The sequence below is a fragment of the Ictidomys tridecemlineatus genome, chromosome 1 (assembly GCF_052094955.1).
Source record: "Ictidomys tridecemlineatus isolate mIctTri1 chromosome 1, mIctTri1.hap1, whole genome shotgun sequence".
Taxonomy (NCBI): Eukaryota; Metazoa; Chordata; class Mammalia; order Rodentia; family Sciuridae; genus Ictidomys; species Ictidomys tridecemlineatus.
Window position 1 is genome coordinate 223,511,279 of NC_135477.1, and position 13,499 is coordinate 223,524,777.

Consider the following 13,499-nt stretch of genomic DNA (forward strand, 5'->3'; position numbering starts at 1 on the left):
AAGAAAGGAGTGGGATAGTGCAAGGGTTTTAAAAATATGTTGATTATTATTACTTTGTGTGATTTTCAGAGCTGTGAATACAAATGGGTAAATGACTCTTTAGAAAACAAGTTGAAAATTATGTTTGGGACTTGGAGTTGTACAATTACTTAATTAACTCTAATAATTTGCACTTGATAATGGAAAATATTGGCTTATAAATCACAGGGACAGTAACTACCAGTAGCTTTTTGCTGGGGGCTCAAGTGTTCAAAGACAATAAAAGGAAAAGAAAAAGAGACAAATGTAGCCTAACTTTAATAAGGCAAATAATTATAAACATTCATGCTTAATATTGTTTCTTAAAAAGGAAAAGCATAAAATGAAAGGAGGGAAAAGGGTGGCCTCGTCCAATGCATGGATTTATGAACAGTAAATGAGGTCAGCTCCCACAATTCACTCTTTGGAAGAAGCGTGAGAAGCTGGTGAGGTCATGGGAAACAGGCATGATCTGTCTCCATTCCACTTCTTTGCCTCACGTCTTTCCTCTTCCTTTGGAATCTGTCTGGCCTGATTAGAAATCAGCAAACTGTGGGTGGAGGAACACAATCTCATCTGCATTCTCACCATTAAGCCCACTTACTAAGCATATATTAAGCACATATTGAGGCAGTTTGCTGAGTTACAGAAAGACAGCCACATTGATGGGCATTGTGGCTCAAGCTTGTAACCCCAGCTACTTGGGAGGCTGAGGCAGGAGTAACACCACTTCAAGGAGAGCCTCAGCAACTTAGTAAGACCCTGACTCAAAAATTTAATAAAAAATTTAAACAGAGCGGGGAGAATAGTGCTTGCCTAGCATGTGCAAGGGCCTGGGTTCAATCTCTAGCAGAGAAAAACCAATAAATAAATAAGGGTATGTGACTATATCCTGATAGAGATGTTCATTAGCTTCCATTCCTACTTTGTTTTGATCAATATTGATTCCAGAGGATTTTTTTTCATACAGTATCTAACTCTTGCTTTGCTTCCTCCATTAGATTTTCCATGGTCTCACTGTTTGCAATCTGTATGGATTTTAAAATGAAATATTCGATCTCTTCTTAATTTGCAATGTCCATAAGAAAACATTTTGAAAGCCTCATTCCAGATTTAGAACACTGGGGGAAAATCCCACAACACAAGCTATCCACCCACATGTTAATTACTGAGTTCTTTTCTATTTTGAAAGAAAGTTTACATATATCAGACTTTATGTTGGCAAAATATCACGCACTCTAAATTTTGATTAAGCTAATAAAATGGATTTGTGAAACAATATGTATCATCTCAGCACACTGTAGGAAACATGCAAAAAAGTTCATATATCATTATATGTACAGATATGGCTGGTACTTTTCTCAGCTTTATTGAAGTATAATTGGTAAGAGGGGACATATAAGTACTGTAGTCAGAAATGAAGGCTACTTTAATGTTTTCTTAATTGTGATGATATATTTAAATGCTGAATTCTCTAATTCTTCTTTAATCAACCAATAAATCAATAAGTAAAGCTTTGGAGGAATAACAGATTTAGGATTCTAACAGTTTATTTAGTTTTAAGGACTTTTATCATATAGTCCTTAGCTCAGAATACCAAAAATTCTGGATTGTTAAATTAATAATTAAATATGTGAACTTCCTAAAAGTAGAGAACATGTCACACTTGTTTGTGGATTTCACAAAATGTTTTTAATTTTCTAAATATCCAGTACTTAGAAGTTGTAATATCAATGTCAGCTACTGTTATTATTATATATAATATACCTGTGTTAGTTTTCTATTGCTTCTGTGACAAATTACCACAACTTGGTGGCTTATTATACTACAAATGTATTATCTTACAATTATGTTAGAAATCTGGCAAAGTTCCCCCAGGCTAAGATCACAAGTAGCCAGGTCTGTGTTCCTTTCTGGAGGAAAGGTAGGATCTGTTTCTTGGAGCTTTGTAGCTTCTAGAGACCACATATATAGCATGTCTAGTGGTCCCTGTCCATATTCAAAGCCAACAACATCGCCTCTCTAACCATTTTACATAATTCTAGCTCCCTGAGATCACATCCAGGAGATGTTCTCTGATTTTAAGAACTTGGTTACCATGGGCCATGCCAGATTTCCTGAAATAATCTTTCCGTCTCCAGATTCTTAACTTAATCACAACTGCAAAGAAGTTTTTGATTCATAAGCAAACATATTCCTGGATCTGTGAATGAGGACACAGACATCTTTGTGAATCATTATTCTACTTATTACAATGATAGTAAGATGAATATTTATTGTATAACAGTACATACCAATAAAACACCTACTGAATATTAGCATCTGTCAGGCATAGTATTAAGCACCTTATGGTCATTATTTAATTTAATCTTTTTTAATAGCCTAAATTATATATCAATTTAAGTATTGCCACTTTATAAATAAACTGAAGTGTTGCTAAGGCCATAGGAACAGGGAGAGACAAATATCTACAGCTGAGAGCCGTCTTTAAATGACAGCTTCAGAACTGTATCAGGTCTTTAGTATTATGGCATTACATGGCATATGCCCATTACTTTTATTTTGATGGGCATATAAGATCCCAATAAATGGATTTACTATTTACTTCATTATTCCCATTTTTTGGACATGTGGGATAATGCTATTTCCTCTAATACCATATATATTAATAAAATGAAAGTGACTGTTTACATGGCATTCTTAAATGTTGGATTTGTTAGGTTAGATTTTCAGAAGTGAAATTTCTGGGTCAATATGTTGTGAACTTTTTATTACTCTGTAAACACATTGTCAAATCCCTTTCATAAGGAGTTGTACTGATTTATGTGCTACTCATTATATTTGAGGGTAGTTGGTCTATAATTCTTCTATCTAAGATAGGAAGCAGTTTCTGATTGAACTGCTTCTTGATTCCAAGGCATTTCATGTTGAGCAGTCTCACAGAATCTTTCCCGAATTTACATCACAAACTTGCCAAATTTCAAAGATGTACATTGTATGATTTCTTGTCTCACCCCCAATTTCTTCAAGTTATGGAGGGAGAGGGAACTTTTGCTGGAGTGGTTTACAGATCTGTATTCTCTAAATAATCTTTTACTGGAACATTCTAGTTTATAATTTTACCTTTGAAATATGTGATGATAAAAACAATGGGATATTCTAGCTGTTGTCTGACCAGGGTACAATGTAATGAGATTTCTATAGGAAAGAAGACTAGACTTTCATTAATGTGGTTCAGAGAGTAGTCACATTGTTACTGCTGATCACCATTATATTTTTAGTTATCTATAACACAGGCTTTTATTCTTTTTATATCCTCCTATCTCTTTAATAGGTGTTCTTAAATAAGGAGGCATATGGGAATACCAGTAAAAACCTGCCACTCTCCTCGTAAAGTAGAAAGAAACTGGCTTATGTTGCTAACAAGACTTGCTCCAGGACAGAAAGATCCCTCAGAGGAATGCCAACAGACTAAAATGTGAACACTTCAAGGCTAAGGTATTTGTTTACTGCAGCATTCCCAGAACCAAGAACATATGCCCGGGGGCAAAAGAGGAGCCAGAAAAACATCTGCTAAAAGAGAGTTGGGAAGGCACACCCAGAGGTGCCATTCCATCCCACTGTTCACTGAGATCTTCTTCCATTGATGAGGATGCCCCCTAGCACCCCTGGCATCTCTGATCCTGGTACAGATCCTGAATAAAATGGTACCATATATATTCTTCCTTGTAACTAGAAGTCATTAGAAAGCAAGAGGAGGTTACATCACTGAGCTATGAGAGAAGAAGTTATATGATGAATCAACTTAAAATTCTCTGGGTCTCTGTGTCTTTTTGTCTCTGTCTCTGTTTCTCTCTCTATGCATGTGTGTGTGTGGGCACTGGAAATTAAACACAGGCCCTTGTACATGCTAGACACGCATGCTAGCCATCCCTTTTTAACTTTTTACTTTTTGAGATTGGGTCTTGCTAAATTGCCCCAGGCTGAACTTGAGCTTAGGGTTCTCCTGTTCACCCTTTCTGGTAGCTGAGGTTATATTCAAGAGCCACTGTGCCAGGCTAAAATTCTCTTTTTAAAAATTAAAACTATATAAAAAAACTAATGGTAAAGGTTATGAAAGAGAATATTGGAATCTATTCTTCAGAATAGAGAAGTTAAGGTCTCTTTTTCTACCTACTCATTTTCTGTCCATAGTTCTTGAATTTAAAGAAAATACCAGGCATAAAGAGACCTCTTAAAGTGCACATAGCCTGAATCATTCCCTGAACTACAGGGTCCCACTGAGAAACATTGACCTCCAGGTTCTGAAACTTCAACTTGCTAAGGCTCTTCAGAAGTCTTAAACCTTTTATGGATTCCTTAAAATACCTAATTCTTTGAGGTGTTGTCACTACATGGTTTGCACCTATGGAAATACAAGCAAATAGCACTAAAGATTAAAACATTTAAAAAATAAAAAATAACCTTCTGTCAATTGCCTTCAAACATTACCTAAATAAGAAGCAAGAGGTTCATTCTTCTTGGTAGATTCAACTTTAAAGGTTGTGTTTTGAGGGATTATGATTTGATTAGCCTTCTGCATGACCACTGTTCCATTCCAATCATAGGCTCCTACTGCTCCAAGCATGACCCAGTCCTTATACACAAATAGAGAAAGCAATAATGTTTAATATTTAACTACAAATGTTATGTTTCCTAATCTTGCCTTTTTGCTTTATTTTGGGTATCCTAAATCCTAAGTCTTAGAAGTTTAAGGAATTCTTGCAAGACTCTTGATTATCTTAACACTGAGAAAAAGACACTCCATGTCTGAAGCAAATAAATTAAGTATTTTGTTTAGCCAGATATATGATTACATAATACAAAGCTCAGACTAGCTAGTTCACAATTATTAGTAACATGTAATGAGTTGTGTGAGACAATGTTTTCCTAATAATAAGACTGTGAAATGCCATTTTCCTACTTGGATTAGAAAACATCCTCACGGTCTGTATAACTGCTCATGCCAGAAACCACAAGTAGAACTTGTAATACTGATGGCTGGGTGTTAATTTGAGGGGAAGTAATCTAGCAAAAAGGTATTTCGTTTACTGCCAAGTGATCAACATACCTGTGAATAATGAGCGCTGAAGCCAGTCTGAGACATTTCCATTTCAAATGAAGCTGCTGACTGGTCTGATGTAGCTATAACATAGGAAAAGATCAGCATAAGTAACTAACAATGCCTTTTACTGCACTGCTGACTTGCTCAGTAGAGCCTGATATCTTATTAACCACAACTTTTAACATCTCAGACACTTTCAGTAGTACATTTCTCAACCCAAAATTTCTAGGTTGAGCTGAGTAGAAGACAGGTTTGTGAACCAACTCCCGGCTCCATTCTCATTCAATAGCTTCCCCATCCTTGCTGGAAGTCTGAAGAAACTTGCATTCTTACACTGCAGCACACTGTGTCTCCTATATGGCTTTGAGTTCACCTGGTTAAAGTTGCATCACAGAAGCAGGAAGCCTTTTTCATCCTTATGACCTGGGGATCCTGTGTAGGCTAAACTTACTTGATATTTTACAGGGCTGAAAAAATTTCATTTACATATTTAAAGAGGTGTCCAGCTCCACCAGTCCCACCCACATTTCAGGCCATAAAACTGGCCCTAAATGCATAGTTTGCATTTATTATATCTCTGGTTATGGGTATCACTCACAGATCAGGAGGGGAGTTTTTTAACAGGGCTCTAGTCCACATGCAGCCTGATCATGTACATTTCAAGGATCCAGTGCCCACTTTGAAGTGCTTCACTGAAATGCAGAGACAATACAGAGCATTCTCTCCAAGTACAATACTCCCAAATTATTCTCAAATACTCAGGAACCCAAAGCCACAATTTCCTGAGGGAACCAAGGGAATGTTGATTTATTTGCTTCCAGTAGGGAGTTACTGATTCATTTGGCTTTAAAGATAAGTTTAAAATAACATTTTTTTTTAAAGTCAGTCTATCCTCCCATTGAGGCATGAGAATAATCAAATATGTGAAATGAAACACATTTACTATTTATTTACTGGTGTAAATTATCAACAAATCCATTAGTAAATTGCCTTTTATGGGACTAGATTAATGGGATAATCATTAAGAATTCAAATTATCATTTTAATCTCTAGCACTTATTGCCCTCTCAATGACTTTAAGTTAAACATGTTTTTTTTGTTGTGGTTGTTGTTGTTTTTGGCACCGTGGGTTGAACCAAAGGGCACTTAACTACTGAGCCACATCCCCAGCCCTCTTTTTTATTCACGTTCTCACTAAGTTGTTTAGGGCCTCACTAAGTTGCTGAGGCTGGCTTTGAACTTTTGATCTTCCTGCCTTAGCCTCCCATGCTGCTGGGATTACAGGCATGAGCCACCACACCCAGCAAGTTAAACATGTATTCTAATAGAGCTCAAAGGGAATTCCTCACTTGTCTTTGCAAGACCAACAGTAAGAAACCAGCAGCCAACTGTGCATGTTTGCAGCCTGCACTGTGCTGCTCTGTTTGAAGCTGAGAACCAGGAGAGAGAAGCTGTGTGACACTCCACTGGACATATTGGCACCATGTAAGAGCCTGTCCTCTCTCTCTGAGCTTCTGACTTTGAACCGCTCCCTGTTCTGTTCTGGAGGTTGAGCTAACCACTCTGACTCCTGCACAGTTTCTGGTTAGGAATTGCATCATTTTCCCCTACGCTTGATAGGAGAGGGAGACATTAGACCATTTCCTGTTTCATTAGGCAAGTACTTGGCATGCTTGCCTCATTAGGTGGCATTGTGCTTGGCAAGCAGGACCTTCATAATTGTAGCTATTTACCCTGAGAAGATAAATGTTGACAGGAAATGGATGTTTCCCAAGTAACAAGGAAAAAGGCCACTTCTGATCTCATTAAGAAAAAAACAAGAAATAATCTAGTCAAAATACTGGTTTGGGTTAGCTTTCATTATGCAACAACAAAGATGTGGAAGATGTTTTTAGTCTGTGGAGTTCCTTATAAAACACTTTTTATTTTTACACATAGAGACTTCTTGAAATATACTGGGGCACTCCTATGTGGAACTTGTGTGGGTAGGCTAATGTCATTTCAGGGAAATTGAGCCCCACCACCCCCGAGGATTTGGGATTCATTTCTGCCTGTACTAGTTTATAGTTACTTGCTTACTTAAGAAAATATATAGAAATGATACTATATATTTAGCTATCTAATATGACTGATTAAGTTATTTTTACAGATTGTTTGTTGGCCTATGGTTGTTAAAAGTGCAGAATAACTCAGAAGGCCTTACATATTTCCTTAAGTCCAGGCAAACTCATGACCTGAACTGTTGATAAATGACACTATGATGGCTGTGGAAATACCAAAGTTACATAAAAATGACTTGTACACAGAGTACAGGACAGCTGAGTCCTTCAGAAGCAAGTGCAACTTCAAACTAATGAATAATTCTAGAGTCCTTTCTCTGAAGGCTCAGAGGGAAAGGAGCCAGAGAAAAAGGGAGACATTTCTGCCTACATTGTCAATCCCCATTATCTGTGAATCAACTCTCTAAGTACTGATTATGAACCCAATTGTGAAGTCTACAGGAAAAGTGTGGTGAGGATTTTTTAGTTGCTGTTAAAAGAGAATAGAGTAAAATGAAAGAGATCAGAAATTATCATAGTGCATTTCATATAATTAGAATTATTTTTGTGAAACTTGGTTTTATTTTTAAATGCACATATATGTGTGTGCTGGGTTGCCAAGGAAAACATATTCATCATCATGGGTCAGTTCAGAAGAAGTCTGAAAGCCATCACTTTATATAATTTTCTTTTTCTTCTGTGAGTTTAATATTCTGTGTTAGTTACTTCCCTGCATTTTTCCAGCCTCTGCTGGGAATTAAAAAATTCCCATGTTTGGGAATTCAAGAATGACCCACCCACTTTTTTTCCAATAACACCCCTTTCCCATTTTACGTCTTGCTTGATATCATGAAAACTGAGAGGCAGCTTTTAGATTTCTACTTTTATGAAATAGAAAACCACAATTTTGAATGTTTCCTTACAAAGAGGGTCAACTGGACTTGGATGCAGAATAAGGAAAAAAGAATTATCTGGTGGTTCCTCCTCCTAGGAGGGGAGCAGGGCATGTTCTCTGAGACTTCAGATCATCATGGAATGTGAAGAAGGAGGCTATGCCAGTTTGCCTGGAATAACATTTCTGAAGACTTTTAGTTTCCAAAGTAATCTGTTACTTGACATCCCCCATCCAAGGCAGAAGAGGGATCATTGTGACTCAATATCCTGAGCACTGAGAAATCAAAGAAAATTCTACAAATATGCAACATAATTCAGTGAACTGAAGTCTCACCACCATGGGGCTTGAGGCAGATCTCTCTCTGTGAAGACCATTAAAATGTTCAAGGAGCAAAATGCAGAGAAAAATAAATGAACAAAGAAATCATTACAGCAGAACAAAGGAGAGTGAAGCAAACAAAGAAACAAATGGAAAAACAAAACTTGAGCTAGAAGCTTCACAGTCTAGGCCTGTGTCACAGAAGAAAAACAGCGCACGGGAACAATTTTGTTCTTGCACATCTACACTGACCATTGTCTTCATAGGCTCTTGTAACAGCACTATCATGCTCTTATACAGATGGTTACTAATAGACACAGGGCTATATGAAACAGCCAGCTACCGTGCACAGTGAAAACGTATTTGTGACATGCTAGGAATACATTCAAAAACTCGATTACATTGAGTATGAATTGTAGAGAGAACATGCAGGATGAGGAGAAATAGTCATACCTTCCAGGGCAAATATTCTTTCTCCCAGAGCTTGAACAATAGTGACGAGAGCCAGTTCATCAGAGACGTTGAAGAAATGCTTTTCAGTGGGTTCACTTGCCATTGATTTTATTTCCTCCACCAATTTTTCAGTGCTTAAATTTCCTCGGTTATAGCTGCCAAGAATCTAAGACACAACAAAAATGGCAAGAACATATTTAACTTCTGTATGTTCAATGAGGATCTCAAACATATTGTCAGTAAACAAAAACACAGAGTATCTTAGTGTAGTGCAATCTTTATGTATTTCCATATTTGTGGAAGAAGAATAATATTCAGAATATGTGGTCTAATACTAACTATTAAACACTGCAAGTAGTGTAGGAAAACATAAAGGATCATTTTATATGTGAGCGAAAATGTCTTCTCTTTCATTCCTGTGTTCATATTTATTAACAGCTATCTCTTTGAAAGCTAATACTTCAAAAGTAATGTCAAGCTTCTGAATGTCTCTGAATTATTCCAGTTAAGAACATTCTCTTCTGCTGGCAAAATCAATCAGCAAGTAAGTTGCTTGATATTGGAATAAGTCATAATCTAAGTCAGCAACCCAGAAAATAAGAAATCTGGGCATTTCTTTTTGAAACCAAATGCTGAAGTCAGAGGCATTCTATTTTATGGAGAGGAAAGGGAGGCATGAATACCTAATATGGTTAACAATAATTATTTAGATATATGCAAGCAGATTTTCTCATTTAGTTTATCTTGAAAATAGATTTATTGAAATACAGTTTATATAGTAAAATTCATGCTTTTTAGGTGGACAATTACACGATTTTTGGCAAATCAATATGGTTGTGTTACTATGAACTCAAGATATAGAATATTTCCATCAAACCAAAAAGTTGCCTCTTGCCTTTTGTGGACAATTCCTTTATTCCCACTCCTACCCCAGGCAACCATTGATCTATTTTTATGTCCCTATAGCTTTGCTTTTCCCAGAATTTCATAGTTAGAAATTACATCCCTCTCTGTGTGGCTTTTTTCACTTTGCATGTATTTGAGAACCATCCATGTTGCTGTGTGTATCAGCACTCCAGTCCTTTCCATTGCTGAATGGAACTCCCCTGCCTGGATGCCTCTCCTTTTATTCATTGAGAACATTGGGGTTGTTTTCAGTTACAAGATACCACAAAATAAAGCAAGCTGTAAATTTTTGTACCTAGGTCTTTTTGAACATAGGCTGAGGTGGGAGTGCTGAGTCTTACAGCAACTAGAACTTTTAAGAAACTACCAACTGCTAATGAATCAGACATAACTTTCCTATGTTCATATTAATACACCACCAAAATGCCACATCATGTGTATAACCACAAGAATGGGATCCTAATTAGAATAAGTTATATTCCATGTACATATAATATGTCAAAATACATTCTACTGTCGTGTGTGTGTGTGTGTGTGTGTGTGTGTGTGTGTGTGTGTGTGTATAAAACCTGCCAACTAATTTCCAGAATCATTGCTGGGCTTTCCTATTCCCATCAACAATGTAAGAGAGATCCAGTGGCTCTCAATCTTGTCAACATTTGGTATTGTCAGTCTGTCTTTATTCACTTGTTTTAGTGTATTGGTGTATAGTAGCATTTTATTTACTTTGCATTTTCCTAATGACTAATGATATTAAGAGTCCTTCATGTAATTATCGGTCATAGTGTTTCTTCATTAGTTGGTATCTGTTCAAATCTTCTGCCCATTATAAAACATGAGTTGTTTGTTTTGTTTTCCTTTTAGTGAGTGGGAAAGTTCTAGGTATATTCTGTATACAAGCCCTTTATATGTTTTGCAAAAGTTCTTTTCAGTCTATGGGTTGTCTTTTCATTTTTTTAACTGTATAAAGAGCAGAAATGTTTAATTTTGAAGTCCAACTGAGCAATTTTTGCTTAAGGTTTATGCTTTTTATGTCTAGAATTCAGTTTTTTTTAAAGTTTCTTAGAATTTTGAATTTGAATATGAAAATATTCAAGTTAGTAAAAAATATTTTAAAATAATATGTAAATTTAAAAATGCAAATCAGTTTATAATTCTAAATACAAAGACAGATAGGATCAAATTCTATTTTTTAAAATGCCTAACTATATGGACATTAAGAAATTGGAAAATTTTGTACCATAATCTATTATTTTTAAAATTTATGTCTAATAGGAGTTTATTCCTTATATTTGCCTAAATATATTTTTAAAGTTGTTCTTTTACAATAAAAATGTCACTTTCCTAATAAGAGAAAAACGGTTAATCACACTATGTGCTAATGTGAGACTATGAGAATGTTCTTTACTGGAGAGAAGGTGGCAGTAGATTTGTTCCCAATTTGTTTCCCCTTGCTTGAGTAATGCCCTTGCCCCTTTCCCTTGGGAATATCAGTGCTTAGCAAAGAGAAATGCCACATGTACCCACAGTAGAGGTCTTCATGACAACTTCCTGACTCCTGATACCCAAGAAAATCACTTTCCTAGCTCCAGTACCTGTTAAAGGTGGTTACAAGGTGTAATGTGCTAATATCTGTGAAGAAGAGCTACTTTGAAGAGGCAGGATGTTAAAGAAAATGGGAGCTAGCTCTAAGGTAATCAGCTTACCATTTAGGTAGGTTTTTAATTTTTGAAATCATTCTCTGCTAGGATATCTAGACTTTAGCTAGGAAGGTCTAATCCAGAAGCTTAAAAATCACATCAAAAAATAAAAATCAACTCCCTGTCTACTTTGTTGAAAAGAAAGTGCTAAACATAGTAGCTGTTAACATTTAAAAACACACCACTGACACTTTTTCCCACTTTAGGTATGTGATTGATGGAGGAAGAGAATTAGTGGAGAATATACTAGAAAACTGCTTCAATCAGTGAAAGCCAATGGCTGTTGTTCTTATTACATTGAACAAATCCTCTCTTTCACTTAGAAACAATTATCAAGATGCTCTTCTTACAAAGAGGTATCTCACCATATCTGGGAAGCATATGACTCAGAGTCAAATAGAAAATCAAAGTCTTCGAGTTTCAGAAGAACATTATATCCATGGTATTCCTCTCTAAACACAATGTTGAACAACAACTTCCTCCTCCTCCTCCTCTTCTTCTTCTTTGTCAATCTTTTTGTTGTTAATGGGTTTCTTTTAGATTCATATATATTCTGAATTATGTGAGGCTCTTTGAGTCTCTATTGATTTACCTAATTCAGTCTTATAAGTTATTTGACATATGCTAGAGTGAAAAACTCCCATCTTTCCTCCTTGGTTCCTATTTAGCATATTCTAGTTTACCTGTTGGATTGCCCCATTAACTTCCATTTCATTTATAAGTTGATAATCATCTATGAAAATACATCTAAGTGCTGGGGTTGTGACTCAGAGGTGGAGTGCTCGCCTAGCATTCGTGAGGCACTGGGTTTGATCCACAGCACCACATAAAAATATTGTGTCCACATATAAATAAAAAATATACATTAAAAAAGAGAATACATCTAATGAATTTTGTACTATGCATGATTGAAGTTGTTAATTGAGATGCGAATGTTATCAGACATCTATTGTCTATGTGACAGGACAGAGTCAAGTGGATAAAGTTCAATAGAAAAGAAAAGCTCAAGTGACATGCTTGTAGAATGAAAATAAGGCATAATATATACAATTATAGGAGTACATGTTTTAAAGAAAAGCATTCCTGAAGTCACTGTGACTTGCAAACTGTTTTTAACTATTTTACATTATAGATTAAAAAAAATAGAAACATATTTTGATTCTTCACCCAAGGGTCTATTAGCTTGTAAAAACACAGCTTTCAATGAACAAGAGGGTTTCAAAAACAGCACTCTGAATTACTCAATTAAAATATGTCAAGCCCAAACATTTGGAATTCTGCTATTGTTTACCTTAAATAGACATTCAGAATTGAAATTTCCTTGAGGTAAGAAGATGTATCAAGTGTAAAGTATACAATTCATTTACATAAAGTATGGTGTCTTTATAAAAAAAATAGAAGAAATTCTAGGATACTTTCTGATGTTTCCTTTTCATTTGAAAGCTGTAGGTAAAATACATCTAAGAGTTATTATTTTCCAGAATTAGAATCTATAAAACAGACCCATGCTAACAAAGTCTAACACTCTCAAGAAACAGACCATGGAGTAGAGGACACAAATCCAGCAAAGTACCCTCACCAGGTTTGAAAATTTGACAGGAAGTGTTCACAGTTTTGACACAGAGAATTTACATTATCAATAGCCCATAATTTTGGAAGCTATTTCTTGGCAAAACCTTTCAAATGGTGGGTAAAAAATGATGGAGTAGAAGGATGAATTCAGGAAATGACGGAAGCAGAACTTTAGGTGTATTCATATATAGATCTTGAGAATCCTAAAATCTTTCTGTGTTAATGCACAAATGAAAGGAAGTAAAAGAATTGTTTTATTTCTGAGTTTAGCCCAAATAATATGCCAGCCACAATAACAAAACATATTTCACTAGGAAAAAGAAACATGCATTAGAAAAGAATAATAAAAGGGTTCTTGCTAAGTGAAATTTTCCTTTAAATTTTTATTTATACCACTTTTGAGCACAGTCTGATAATAATTCACTGATTAAAATAGAAAAAAACTTGTGAATATATGGTTCTCCATGAAATTCATGGAATTATGAGGTCTGTTT

At 35.6% G+C, this 13,499-nt stretch overlaps 1 protein-coding gene across 1 annotated transcript in view; it reads right to left on the reverse strand.

The window, feature by feature from the left end:
- Itga1 (integrin subunit alpha 1) overlaps positions 1 to 13,499 on the reverse strand; it is a 151,686-nt gene that overhangs the window by 46,329 nt on the left and 91,858 nt on the right. The window contains exons 9-11 of the mRNA XM_005319647.4: positions 8,828 to 8,993; positions 5,129 to 5,202; positions 4,510 to 4,654 (exon numbers count right to left, since the gene is read on the reverse strand). Of these exons, the coding sequence (XP_005319704.1) occupies positions 4,510 to 4,654; positions 5,129 to 5,202; positions 8,828 to 8,993 (385 nt within the window). The remainder of the gene's footprint in view (positions 1 to 4,509; positions 4,655 to 5,128; positions 5,203 to 8,827; positions 8,994 to 13,499) is intronic.